The sequence below is a fragment of the Lonchura striata genome, chromosome 20, assembly GCF_050655825.1.
Source record: "Lonchura striata isolate lonStrDom1 chromosome 20, ASM5065582v1, whole genome shotgun sequence".
NCBI classification, from domain to species: Eukaryota; Metazoa; Chordata; class Aves; order Passeriformes; family Estrildidae; genus Lonchura; species Lonchura striata.
This window is the reverse complement of record NC_140722.1, coordinates 11,083,209-11,095,806: the sequence shown is the minus strand read 5'-3', so window position 1 is coordinate 11,095,806 and position 12,598 is coordinate 11,083,209. Positions and strand designations below refer to the sequence as shown.

General features: G+C 43.5%; 1 protein-coding gene across 1 annotated transcript; it reads right to left on the bottom strand.

The window, feature by feature from the left end:
* Window positions 1–8,111: 8,111 nt before the first annotated feature.
* On the bottom strand, window positions 8,112–12,310 carry HRH3 (histamine receptor H3). The gene is made up of 3 exons (XM_077786987.2): window positions 11,777–12,310; window positions 11,368–11,534; window positions 8,112–10,507 (listed from the first exon to the last, which is right to left on the bottom strand). Exons 1-3 carry the CDS (start codon window positions 12,174–12,176, stop codon window positions 9,629–9,631), a joined length of 1,446 nt encoding a protein of 481 aa, XP_077643113.2. The 5' UTR covers window positions 12,177–12,310; the 3' UTR covers window positions 8,112–9,628.
* Between the last annotated feature and the right edge of the window lie 288 nt (window positions 12,311–12,598).

The following is a 12,598-nucleotide window of genomic DNA, read 5'->3' as shown; positions in this document are numbered from 1 at the left end:
CAAGCGTTAGAAAGGACTGCACTTTTAAACATGTGGCTACTGAGGTTTTATTGCAGTACATTAACTAAAGCATTCAATCTGTGTGTTTAAGCATGAGATGTTTTGCAATCTACTTACTGTTTCCTAAAGCACTTTTTTATATTACTTTTTTTTTTTTTTTTTTTTTTACATTAGGGAAAGATCTTCCATTATTGTCTGTGTCCTTATTAAGAGTCTTCAGAGTGTGGTGAGTAAGTACTCTTGACTTGAACATGCTGAACGTGTTACCTGTTCATTAATTCAAATTAAAGAATGACAGGGGTGGTGTGAACCAGAGGTGCTAGTGCACATGGAGTGGGATCTTGTCATAGTTCCTACAAGCTGCTGGACACGGATCCACCATCCAGCTGCTTTTCTGTCCTGCCTTCCATGGGATCCTGTTAATGGGGCTCGCTGTCCAACACCTGCACTGGCAGTGCACTGTTGTGGAAAGGGCTTTGGTGTGAATTAAAACTCCCCCCTGACACTGCTAAACTTCATCCCAAGGTTAATGTGTGCCTGGCCTTTGAAGAACAGCTCTGTTTTCTGCTAGTCTTCCATGCTGCAAGTCCTAGTGCTATTTCCCAGCCACAATGTTTTCTGTTTTTTTAAATAGGGATTAAATGTGCCTGCACTGTAGAAGTCTGGAGGGGAGTATTATTATTTGGAAGGGAGGTTACATTTGTATGCCAATAATGATAAAAGATGATTTTGCAACTCTTGATAACGGAACAAAGCTCCCTTCAGGCTGCAGTCTTGATTTTTCTCTAAGCTGTTATGAAATTTATCATGTGGTGTATGCCCATTTTTCTGAGTCATAAAACCTAGCTCATAGAAGGACAAAGGAAGGGAGATTTTCATCAACCTTGCTTTAATGTTTAGATTATGTTTGTCCTTCGTTTCCTCACTGAGAGTAATTTTTCATCTCCTCTTTTCTGATTGAAATAGAATTGTCCAAGGAGGCTTTAACAACATCTGATTTGTCATCGATAGGGTTTGGGGTTTTTTTCTCTGCCCTTGTGTACTTTAGATCCAGACTTTTCTGCCCTTGTGCACTTTAGATCCAGACTTCTTAAGATTGATTGAAAAGCTGAAAATGAACTGCTGAACAAATTATCTTTTGTTATTCAAATCCTACGTGGGGCCTTTTTGTCTTTGTAACTGGAGAAATCGATAGGCAATTAATGTGCTCGTAACAGTCAATATTTTAGAGAGCATCTGATGGTTTGGGATCAATTTTTGCATGTGGAAAAGCTTCGTCATGGTTTAAAGATTTCTCATTTGAATCTTGGCATTTGGGTTCTTGGTGCTTAATTACCTTTGAGACTGGAACATCATTGTTTCCTAAAGACTTGTGAATCCCCACCCAGTGCTTCCTTTGTACACACACTAATCAGCCACTGACAGAAGTTACTGTTCCCTCTCTAAATCCAGATAAATTAATCTTCCCCTAAAAGTGGAAAATGCTTATGACAAAAAATATTTGCATGAGGCAATATAATTGCTAAAACACTGGTTGTCAAGAAGACATCTGTGATATTACAGATGAAGTATCCCTATTTTGATTATCTTATTCATGAAATCATACTGGTTTGTGGCTCTTAATTTCCTGTTGTTTTCCTCTCTTATAAATCAGGAAGATGAGTTTGGGCAGCTAGAGTGCTTTGTCCAGACAGGACTCACATTTATCACAATGTCCTGGCTTGACAAGGTGTAGATGCCAGCCGGGTCAGGGAGAGAGAAACGGCGATCATTTCTCACAGTGGCTTGTGAGAATTTTTATAACTTGTTATTCTAAACAATCTGCAGGTGGTGTTTTTCCACCTTGCTTTTCTGTTCCTCTCAAGAACAGTGTGTGAGAAAGATGTTTTTATTACTTAACCAATCAGTCCTGGAAATCGAGCAGAAAAGCCTGAGTCTGGTGTCCCAAAAACCCAGATTATATCCAGTTAGGAATGCTTGGCTCCTCCCTCTGGGCAGAGCACAATGGGATGCTGCAACTTTTATCAGTCATGCAGTGATAATCAATAGCCCATTATCAGCAGATGTCTCCCTGGAGGGAGAATTCATAGTGGAAGAGATAAGGAAAACTGCCCACTTAACAGAAGACAACTGCCACACAGATGGCAAATGGAATACATCTTGCTTTGCTCTCTGGAACACACGCTCAGGGAGGATTCCCTGCTGCGGATTTGGGAGGGGTGGGCTCCTCTCGCTCCTCCTTCCTCTCCCTCTTTGCTCTCCTCTCATTCTTGGAGCCCCCCCAGCTCTGGTGGTCCCTTGAGGCTGAAGATCGTGGTCTTCCTTATGATTGAACTTTTGAACTTTTCCTCTTTGTGCACTTTTGGTGCTTATCTGAGTACGTCTGTCAGTCTTGATAGGCTTGGAGATAGAGGAGCCCCTTTATCTGGGTTCTTTGCATCCCTAGGCATTGTTCTTTATGCAAGAAGCTCTAGAAATTTGCATTTTCCTGTGCCCTTTGTACCATGGCAGAAGTTTCTTAAGTAAAAGGTTGAAATTCAACACATAACTCTACAAGCTAAAATTTCAATGCTTAATTCATTTTGTTAACTTAAGTGAACTCCAAAGATCTCTATTTTGCGCCCTGCCACGGTGCCGGTGTTCCTGGGGCTGCCCTGTGCCAGCCACACCCAGGTGCACCATGAAACACATTTAAAGAGTAACCTGGCAAAATGTCACCCTATTAAGTCAACATTTTCTTACTGCATGGCTTTACAAAATGTTTCTTCTCTTCACTTACCGACAGCAGACATGTAATGGAAGTTTAACAAAGTGGTGCAAACATGTAATTGCTGGGATGCTGAGCCCTATCTAGAAAACCCCAAATCTGATAACATTAAATATAAACATAAAAATGCCGAGCCAGGGGTTGTGGGTTTGAAGCTTGCCCCACTATGCTATGGGTTGGGTGCCACATTAGCTGTGCTTGTGCCCCTTGTATCTATAGGCTGAAAAAAATGTATTTTATTTTGGCAAGCTAATGCATCTCTGTTTCTAAATCAACCAAAATCTTCCAGCTTCATTAACTAATTTATGGCCATTAGGAAAATGGTTTTGATGGATGAAAATTTCATGGGTTTGAATTTTTTTTTCCAATTACTGTACCTTATGTTTCTGAGTCATTTTTTTAATCTTCTTGCAGTGGCAGAAATTGAATCACGGAAGGCTGAGGTCCGAACTTAGCCAGGCTTGGAAAAGCCTATATTCCACTGAATTTTAAGTATTTTGAATTAAAATATGTGTCTGGATTTGAACCCTAGCAACTTGCAGAGTCACACAGAAATTCTGTGGAAAAACAGATGACCTGGAATTTGGGAAATAATCCTCCAGTATCCACTTTACCCTCTTCATGGAACTGCAGTCCAGGGCAGTGTGTAGGAGCTTTAGGAGAGCTCACTCACACAACTCCTATTCATTTTTTTAAAGCATTTAGTAATTCTTTCACAGTAGATAAAACTTAATCTGTAGATGGATAACAACAATTGCCATGTGAAAAATGTAAAATTTACTAACTGGTGCTGCTAATTGACATAATTATCACTAATTAAATGTTCTAATGATAGTGATTTTTGTAATTGTTATTCAATGGCTTGAAGTGGCTTGTGAAGCTGATCAACAGAACAGTTCTAGAATTGTATGTTAAGACTAAATTAAATTAGTGCTACAGAAGTTATTTTCCTAATGTATTTAGCCTGAAATAAATCTGATATCACATTTAGCTAACCAGGACATTTGATGAATGGGTGCACAGTAGAAGATTTGCTTTTAGTTAATACTCAAGCTGAAAAATAGCTATATTCCCTCTTTCATGCCAGAAAAGCCCAAGTGCTCATACATTATCGAGAAAATAATTGCAGAGGGACACAAATGTGTTTGAATAAAGAATGAACTTGTTCAGATTTTCTCAGAAAATGCTATGCCCATTCTGGTCTTTCAGTTAATAGACATGCTTTTTCAAAGGGAATTTGGTAGATTCTGTCAGCACACAGGTAACTCTTCAGAGTCTGTTGTAAAAGTGGCATTTAGGCTGACTAAAATTTATGTTCTGTGTTCTTTTGTTGTGAAGGAAGCAATTCTGATTTTGTGCCACATTTGGGAGTGATTAATATTGATTACAATTATTTCCTATTTACAAATGGTGACTGGAAGGCACTTTTCTGAAGTGGTGCATAGTGCTGGTTCTCAGTGAAGTAATTGTTGAGGTGAAAGCATGGTTATTAAGATGAGTCAATCGTAATGACCTTAAATTCCTGATTTCCCCAGCTTTTAGTCATTTGTTCAGTACTGCTGGAGCATCTCTCAAGAGGTGAGTGAAGGAAAGTTGAATTTCTAGGTTTTTTTTCAAGGGAAATCAGTATAATCCTTGTGTTCTTAGGGATTATCTCATTTTTGAGATTGTCAATTTGTAGTAGACGACAGGAGTGTGTGGGACTTGTGAGGGGGAATTTCTAAGGTATTTCAGCTCTTATCTCTCTGAAATAAAGATGAACTGTTCTGCAGGCTTCTGTCTGTGAGAACTTCAGAAAGGACATGTTGGGCATTTTGGTCTCCTGCTGAGGTTTTATATTGCCCTGGTGCTTATTCTTCCAATGACAGTCAGATTTGACTTCAGTCTTTTCCTTACTCTTGAATTAGCTGTGTGTCAGCATTCCTCTGCCTATACAGTTCCATAAAGTTTTTACAACCTTCATTTTGGTTAAAAATATTAATGACAGCAACAAAAGACCTTGTTCTTTTCATGAAAGCTCTTGGATAACAGCTTAATTGCCAGAGCACTGACCATAGGCTTCATAAAAGCATTACACATATTATTTTATCCCTGTATATTTTGAATACAAGCTGTATCAGAAATATTAAATGGTGTTTTAACCATAGTGGTCTATTAAATTTGTGCTTCTTAGAATATAAAGTATAAATTATTTTCATAATGGAGGGTGATTGCTCTGCTTTGTCAAACTATTTTCAATTCATGGACACTGCAGGGTGTACTTGCAGCCTTGTGTTCAAGGGTTTATATGCAACCCCCAATATTGTTTGTTCTTCAATAAACAGCTTCTAAAGGCTAAAGCTGTGTGTGAGCTGTTAGTTAACAGCTAAAAATTTGCCAGAACTGTTGTTTTCCTCCTAGTAGAGACCTTGTTGTTTGTGAATGCTCAGAGAGATCTTGAATGAGTTTATTAACTACTTTGCAATCAGTTTTCCTTCAGTGTTAATTGTGCTGCTAAATCCTAGGATATTGTGTTAAAAATAATTCCAAAGCCAGTGTCACACCACAGACACATTTTTGTGTTTAAAAGAACAGATGTTTAAGCTGTGGCCCCAGTCTGCATATAGAAAACTTTGTCATGAAGCCTTTGCAACAAAACCAAAGGTCCTGCTTAGTGCCTCCAAGTCATTAAAAAAAAAAAAAATCAGATCATGGCATTTTAAAAATAAAATGGAAGAATAGTCTTGTTCTTCCCCCTGAGAAGTGCACACATAGCTCTACCTATCATGTTTGGTGCTTGGATTAAGTATTAGCTCCCTTTTGCACCCAGACTGTGCAAGCAGCTTGCAAATGATGGAGTAAAAGTCTGGGGCTTGTAAATAAGTAATGGTCATGCATCCTTAGCAATAAAAATTGTGCTGATTGAGTCATTGACATTCCTGAGCTTGCAACAAGGGACAAAGCTGGGGTTTTTTTTTGCCTTTGAGGTTCTCACAAGTGTTCCTCCCTCAGGTAGTGGGGGGTTTATTGAAGTAAATACCAACGATAGTTTTAAATCTCAAGAAATGGTGGTGCTGGATTAGAGGTAAGACCTTTCACCCTGCAGAATTCCTAATTGCTTTTCTAAACCTACATAATTCCTTAATCCTGCAAATGCAACTATGTTGAGAGAAAATTGTTTTAAGGAGGAAAGGAGGAGACTTAAAGGTTAAGGGAACAGGGAAGTGCTGTGAGTTCCCTACTGTCCACAGGAACATCTATGCAATCTTGCATGAAAGGCTGGCTTGGTGGTGTCAGAAATCGACAGAGCTTTTCTCTTTTGTGGCACTCATCCAGGGCAGCTCGCTGAGTTTTTATTCTTGTCTGCAATTCTCACTTCAGAAGGAAAGACAACAACACTCCTTACTGTGTCTCATCTATTTGCAGGACAAGTTCTGTAAAATGCAGGAGGTCTCTTTTAGGACCAGGTCTGTACTGCAAAGTTCTGGTGTCACTGTTCCACAGATGGTGTTGTGAAAAATCAATCCTCCCTCACAGAAATCATGGTGTTAGAGTTCTTTCTGGCAAGGATGTTAACCCCTGGTCTTTCCATCCTAGTTCTGCTGTGAAAATGAATGGCCATTTACAAACCATTAGCATTCTTTCAAATCAAAATATAATCACATCTTGCTACTTTCAAAGGCCTCCCTTCCCAGCAAATCTCATTAATTTTCACAGACAGGTGTCTTTCAACAAAAGCTCCTTGCATCCTCTCTACTTCTCCAGCCTCCTACTTGAGCTAATGAAGCTTCAGTGATGTCTGTGGAACAATGGAGCAATTTCAGTAACTGCAGGTTGGAGAGAACAAATAAGGGATGGTAATTGAGGAGGGGCCAGAGGAGAGGCTGTGGAGCAAAGTTCCTCTGCCTGTGTAAAGAGATCTCTCATTACTGGTGATTAGGGAGGAAGCATTTAGAGAGACAGAAAGAAAGTAGCTGTGCTAAAATAAAAAATGTGTTTTGATCGTTTATTGATATGCAGATGCTGCTGTAGGAAAAGACCACAGACCTCGTCAGGGCAGCCTTTATGTCCTCGAGTTAATGGAGTGGAGATTTGGATCAGAGGGGAACTGGCATCACCTCCACACTGCTCCTGTGGGAAGTCACTTATCCAAAAAGCTCCCTGGCATGACTTGCAGCTGTGTGAATGCTGTTTACCAACACTCCCTGCATAAATTGGATGCTTCTCTCTGGAATTAGTCAGGTTTCTTTTCTCTCTGGAGATGTGCTGTGGAAATGAAGCCTATGTGCTTCCCCAAATATTTGAATCATATTCATAATTACAGCAACTCTTCCTTCATGGCTGCTGTAAACAGGTCCTGGCTGCTTAGCTTATGCCTAGACAATAGGCAAGAGGTATCTTTTTTAGCCTCTAAAAATAAATGATACACAGGTATTTTGCTGGGCTGGATGACAAGCACCCCTGCCTTGTCTAGTGGTTCTGCATTTTCACAATTCATACTGGATTATGCCTAGAAGCTCCCCAGTCGCTGCCTCTTCCAAATGCATATAGACATTTATATTCTGAACACTGAAAATCTCCAGAATTCAAATACTCCTTTAAACATATTGGAATTAGTCATCAGCTATTCTAAAACTTCAGAGCAGCTCCCAACATTTTCAGTATGAAAACCAGGCTCAGGTGTGACCTCATGTCCAGGCATAAATAGTTTTTTTTTTTCTTTTTATCCGACAAAGCAAGAGTTCTTTTTTCAGGAAGGAATACAAGTATCTTCCCTGCAAAATCCAATTTTGAATATAAGGAATATAAGTATCTTCCCTGCAATGAATAAAATTACTTTCAGCCAAGTGTAGATAATTCTGCCCACATGGAGGTCAGACACCATGAAAATACTGTGCAAAAGGAGATACATTATTTTCTTCCCTCTGGGAAAGGAAGGTGTCCAGACACCTTTTTTAATCAGAATGAATGATCTAGAAGTTCCTCCTCTCCTGCTGAACAACTGAAGAGAACCACAGCTGGAAACCTTGGTCACGTTATGGCTTTATCATTTTTAAGTAAACCAGTGGGGTCTGTAAATTACAGAAAGAATTATTGCTGATATAACCTCTCCAGATCCCAGCTGCATGTAACATGCTCTGGAAAAGACCAGAAGTGGTGAGAATTGAGTGATGTGCACTCACCACAGCCTCAGGGGGCTGTCAGGAACCTGCTCACCAGAGGGAAGAGAAACTCAGTGTTTCAGGAGCTGGTTTTTCTGTGCTATGTATATCTGTCTCCCCAGGTAAACCCATAGATGTTTTGCTTCCAGTTGGTTTTTATAATTTCTGACAACCCCTTTTTCACCATAAAATATTCAGCAAGCTTCTTATAAAAATACTTTATTGAAGTGTTCAGAAGGGAGCAGACACAGGGAAAGGTAGGAGCAGGCTCAGCATTTATCCTGTCAATTCACAGCACACACACTTCCAGGGGTGTATTTTAACCCATATATAACAGACTGACAGAACATGTCACAAACCTGAAATATCATATACACAAGACAAAACATCATTTAAAACCCGACTTCAGGTGACAATACTGATCTACTTGACAAATATCACTGAGATACAGTCGGATGGCATTTTCTTTTTACTTTTACCAGCAGCCAAAAGCAGTTTGCTCGCAGTAGCAATATGTAATTGGTGATCACAACATCATAAGCTTTTGGGTACTGCTTTACAACATTTGGGTTTCTATTTGTAAATGTAGTTTTCAGACTTAGGATCTTGAGCTCCCCTGTGCAATACTGTTAAATATGAGCATTTGCCATGGCAAATTACTTGTTTGTGTTACTACATCACTGAGCAGTGCCAGCTGTGGAATTAACCTGCTTTTTCGTCACACTGCCTCTGTGCCCAAAGAGGTTGCAGAAAAAATGGGCAACTGTGATGAAGCATGAGATGGGAAGCAGAGGTAAAATTACCAGGATTTTATGTAAGACCAAAGCTAGAGCCCTAGTCTCTTGAATCTGGTGCTCTATCTTTGTAATTGGAGTGACAGTTCTAAAAAAATGTAAAAATTAAACAGTAAAAGAATTGACGCTTGTGTTGACTGAATCAGCTCAACCCTGGTCTCCAATGAATTGAGGTATTTTAAAAGAAACAATGCAAGAGTTCTGAAACTTGAAAAATGTAAGAGGAACATTTTAAAAAGGAACATAAAAAACAACACAAGATTTGTTTCTCTCTTGTTGGGGAATGAGCTTGTCATTCCCTAACACAGTGCCCGAAGACTATCTTTAAGATCCTGCAGAAGATCTGTCCCTTCTTGGGGTGTGGAAGGGACATCTGTTGCACCCCATGAAACAGGGTTCCAGATTATGGCTGCAGCTGCTGTAACAAAAATGATAAATGAGATGTTTTCCTTCTGAGGTTTGTTCTTTTCTTTCTGAATCATCATCTATGTGTAAAGGTGTGAGGAAAAAACTCTCCCATTTATGAGAAAGATCCCATCTGCCAACAGCTAAGCTGTAGTTTAACGCAGTAGTTTAAGCCAGATATTTCTCTTTATTAGCTTTTTCTTTTCAGTTTTCAGTTTATTGGAGCAAAATGTTGGTGCTGCTCAGGCTGACTAGGTGGCAGCAGAGCTCTTTTGTGGCACCTGCAAGTGGCTGACACTGACTTCACTGCCCGTGGTTAATGTCAACAAACCCCTTTATCCTTCTCTGCAGTGGGATTTTGTTGTAGATGAACTAAAATAAGTTAATAGTGGGCTCTCTTCTGCCTTCCTCACCTGCCCCACAACACCGCTTCTGAGTTCTTCCGAGGAAACAAGCTCCAGTCCCACACCAGTAGAGCAGAAGTAAACCAAGGCTTTTCTCATCCTGGGCTGGCTTCACTTTCAGTAGTTCTCAAGGGCATAGTGAGGCTGCATCTTCATCTTCTTGGGACAAAGGAGTTTGATAAAAGCCCTTCTGAAGCTGGAATGGCAGAGAGGGTACAGGACAGGGTTGACAGCTGAGTTGATCCACAGCAGCCAAAAAGAAGTCTCATACCAGAACTCAGAGATGCACTGGCCGTGGCAGCCAGCGCGGATGATCATCAGGAGAGTGTACGGTGCCCAGCAAATCCCAAAAATGCCCACAATGATTGCCAGTGATTTGGCCACTTTCTTGTCTCTGGAGAGCCTGAAGCGTTGAGTCGTGCTCTGGGACACGACCTTCACCCGTTTCTCCGAGGACAGAGTGGAGGCTGAATTTTTGCAGCTCTTTTTGTTGCAACACTTGGGTTTCCTGGAGCTCTCCGAGCTTGTTTCCAGCAGGTCTTTGGCATCCAGGCTGGAAGTTGAGGCTGCTGCTTGAGCTTTGCTCTTGGAGAGGTCGAGGGTTTCAGCTGACTCCTTCTGCTCCCACTTACAGCATTTCAAAGAAAACTTTGCTTCTGGGCTCCTTTCCATCTCTTCAGCGAAGGACTGGTTGTGTGCCTCGTGGAAAACATCCAGGCGCATTTTGGTGCGCTTCTGGATGTTCAGGTAAATGCTTAGGTTGAAAAACATCACGCTGATGAAAGGGGTGAAAAACTCCAGCGTGGAGGCTGTCATAAGGAAATACCAGTTGTAGAAGAACTCAGCATAGCATTCCCCACTGGGGATGATGCTCTGGCCTGATATGTACTCCCAGCTGATGATGGCAGGTCCGTACAGCAGGAATGCCAACACCCACACCATCACCATCTTCAGCACTGCTCGCCTGGTGTTGCCTTGCTGGGCTCTGTAGGCGACCTGCAAGAGGAAAGCCTTTTATTACACATAGTCCCACATCCCAGCTGGCTGAGGCTCCTCACAAATGGACTATTAGCATTCCTGGTAAAGTTGCTAGGCAATACCCCAGCAGTCCAACAAATTGATATGCCATAGGCAACAGGAGCAATTGCTAGATAAATCACACTCTTACAGGGAAGATTTAGAACAGTCATTTTACAGCCCCAAAATATGGTGTCTGCTAAGTGGAAATGTACTGGTTTGGCTGGAGCCTGGCAGCTGTCTGCACCCACCACTTACCTGAGCTGTCCCCAGCTACTCCCTGTAAGTCCCGAGGAGAGGGACTTGACAAACTCCTGAGCTAAATCCGTGCTGTGTTTGTAGTCAGGGAATGAGCAAACTGCAGTGGGTCAGATCTGCCTGTGAACTGCTCGTTACCTCCTGCAAAAGGCCGAGCATTTTGATCTCCCACAAGCTCAGAGACCTTTCCACATTCCCTGCCAAAGCTGGCAGTGCAATCTACTGCTGTGTTAGCCAGGGAGAAGATCCGAGTGTGACTGCAATCCACTTTTTTGTCCTGGGGTTAAAAGCTCTTGCAAGTTAGTTTAAAGTCTGCTTACCTGGCTGGCTTGCTTGTACACTACTATCCTGTCACCTGGGAAGGGAACACCTGCGCAACAGGGACTGAGCCTTAAGTGATTCAATTCTGCCAGGAATACTGATCTGAAACCGAATTATGCATTTGTGGATGATTATTGCCTTCCGGGCTGAACGATTCATAATTTCTGGAGGATTCAATAAACTTTTAAGTACTGCAGACAATTCGGAGCATAGAGCAGGAGGAGAGTTATGTCCCTCTCAGATGCCATGACAGGACTCACCGCTCTTGTCACCGAGAGGAATCTGTCGTAGCTAATTAGGACGATGTTGAAGACCGAAGAGGTGCACAGCAAGTAATCAACCACCAGCCAGAGTTTGCAGAGGCTTCTCCCGAAGATCCATCTCCCCGTCAGCACATAGGGCACGTAGAGGGGGATGCAGAAGGCACCTGCAAGCGGAGAGGTCCGTTCCCGGGGAGAGCCGGGCTCTGCCCGGGGCACCGCGGCTGCCGGCCGGCTCCTTCCCTCTGCCCCGCGGCCGGGGGACAGCGGGAGGGGACCGCGACCGCGGGAGGGTGTGGAGGGCAGGAGCGGAGCCCGGGGGCAGCAGCCGGGCAGGCGGAGCCGCCGAGTCGCTGCCGTGCCGGTGCCGGTGCCGGTGCCGGCGGGCGCCCCGCGGGCGGCACTTTACCTACGAGGAAATCCGAGATGGCCAGGTTGAGGAGGAAGAAGTTGTTCTGGGTGCGCAGGCTGGAGTCCGCCACGAAGGCCAGCATCACCAGCGCGTTGCCCGCCACGGTGACGGCGATGAGCAGGGCCATCAGCGCGCCCAGCGCGGCCGTGCCCGCGGCCGCGAAGCGCCCGGCGGCGGCGGAGCCGTTCAGCGCCCCGCCGCTCTCCATCCCGCGCCGCTCCCGCCGCGCCGCCGCCGCGGGGCTGCTGCCCCTCCCCGCCCCGCCCGCTCCCGCCTCTCGCTCCGGCCCCCAGCACCCTCGCGTAACCCCCCGAGCAGCCCCGAAACCCCCAGAGCATCCCGAGATCCGCCCAAGCATCTCTGCGTCCCACGAGAGCAGCCCTGAGCATCTGGACATTCCCACGTACTCTCTCAGCCCGGGAGCATCTTTGTGCTACCTAGAACGTCCCTTCATTCCTCCAGGGCATCCGTGGGAATCTACACATTCCCCTCTCAACCTAGGAGCATCCTTGCATTACCCTGGAGCATCCCTGAATTCCCCCCGGAGCATCTTCTCCCATTTCCCTTCCCTTCTCAACCTTGGAGCATCACTGCATTACTTCAAAGAATCCTTGCCGCCCCCTAGAACATCTGTACATTCCTGTTTCCCCTCTCAACTCAGAAGCATTCTTGTATTCTCCCAGAGCATCCTTGCATGCTGCACAGCAACATTCCTGCATCTCTCCAAAGCGTCCACCATGGGTTTATTGCTCCTGCCGTGGGGTCTGTGCCTTAATGAACAGAAGTGAAGTCAGAACTTAATTTGCCTTTTAATCAGCC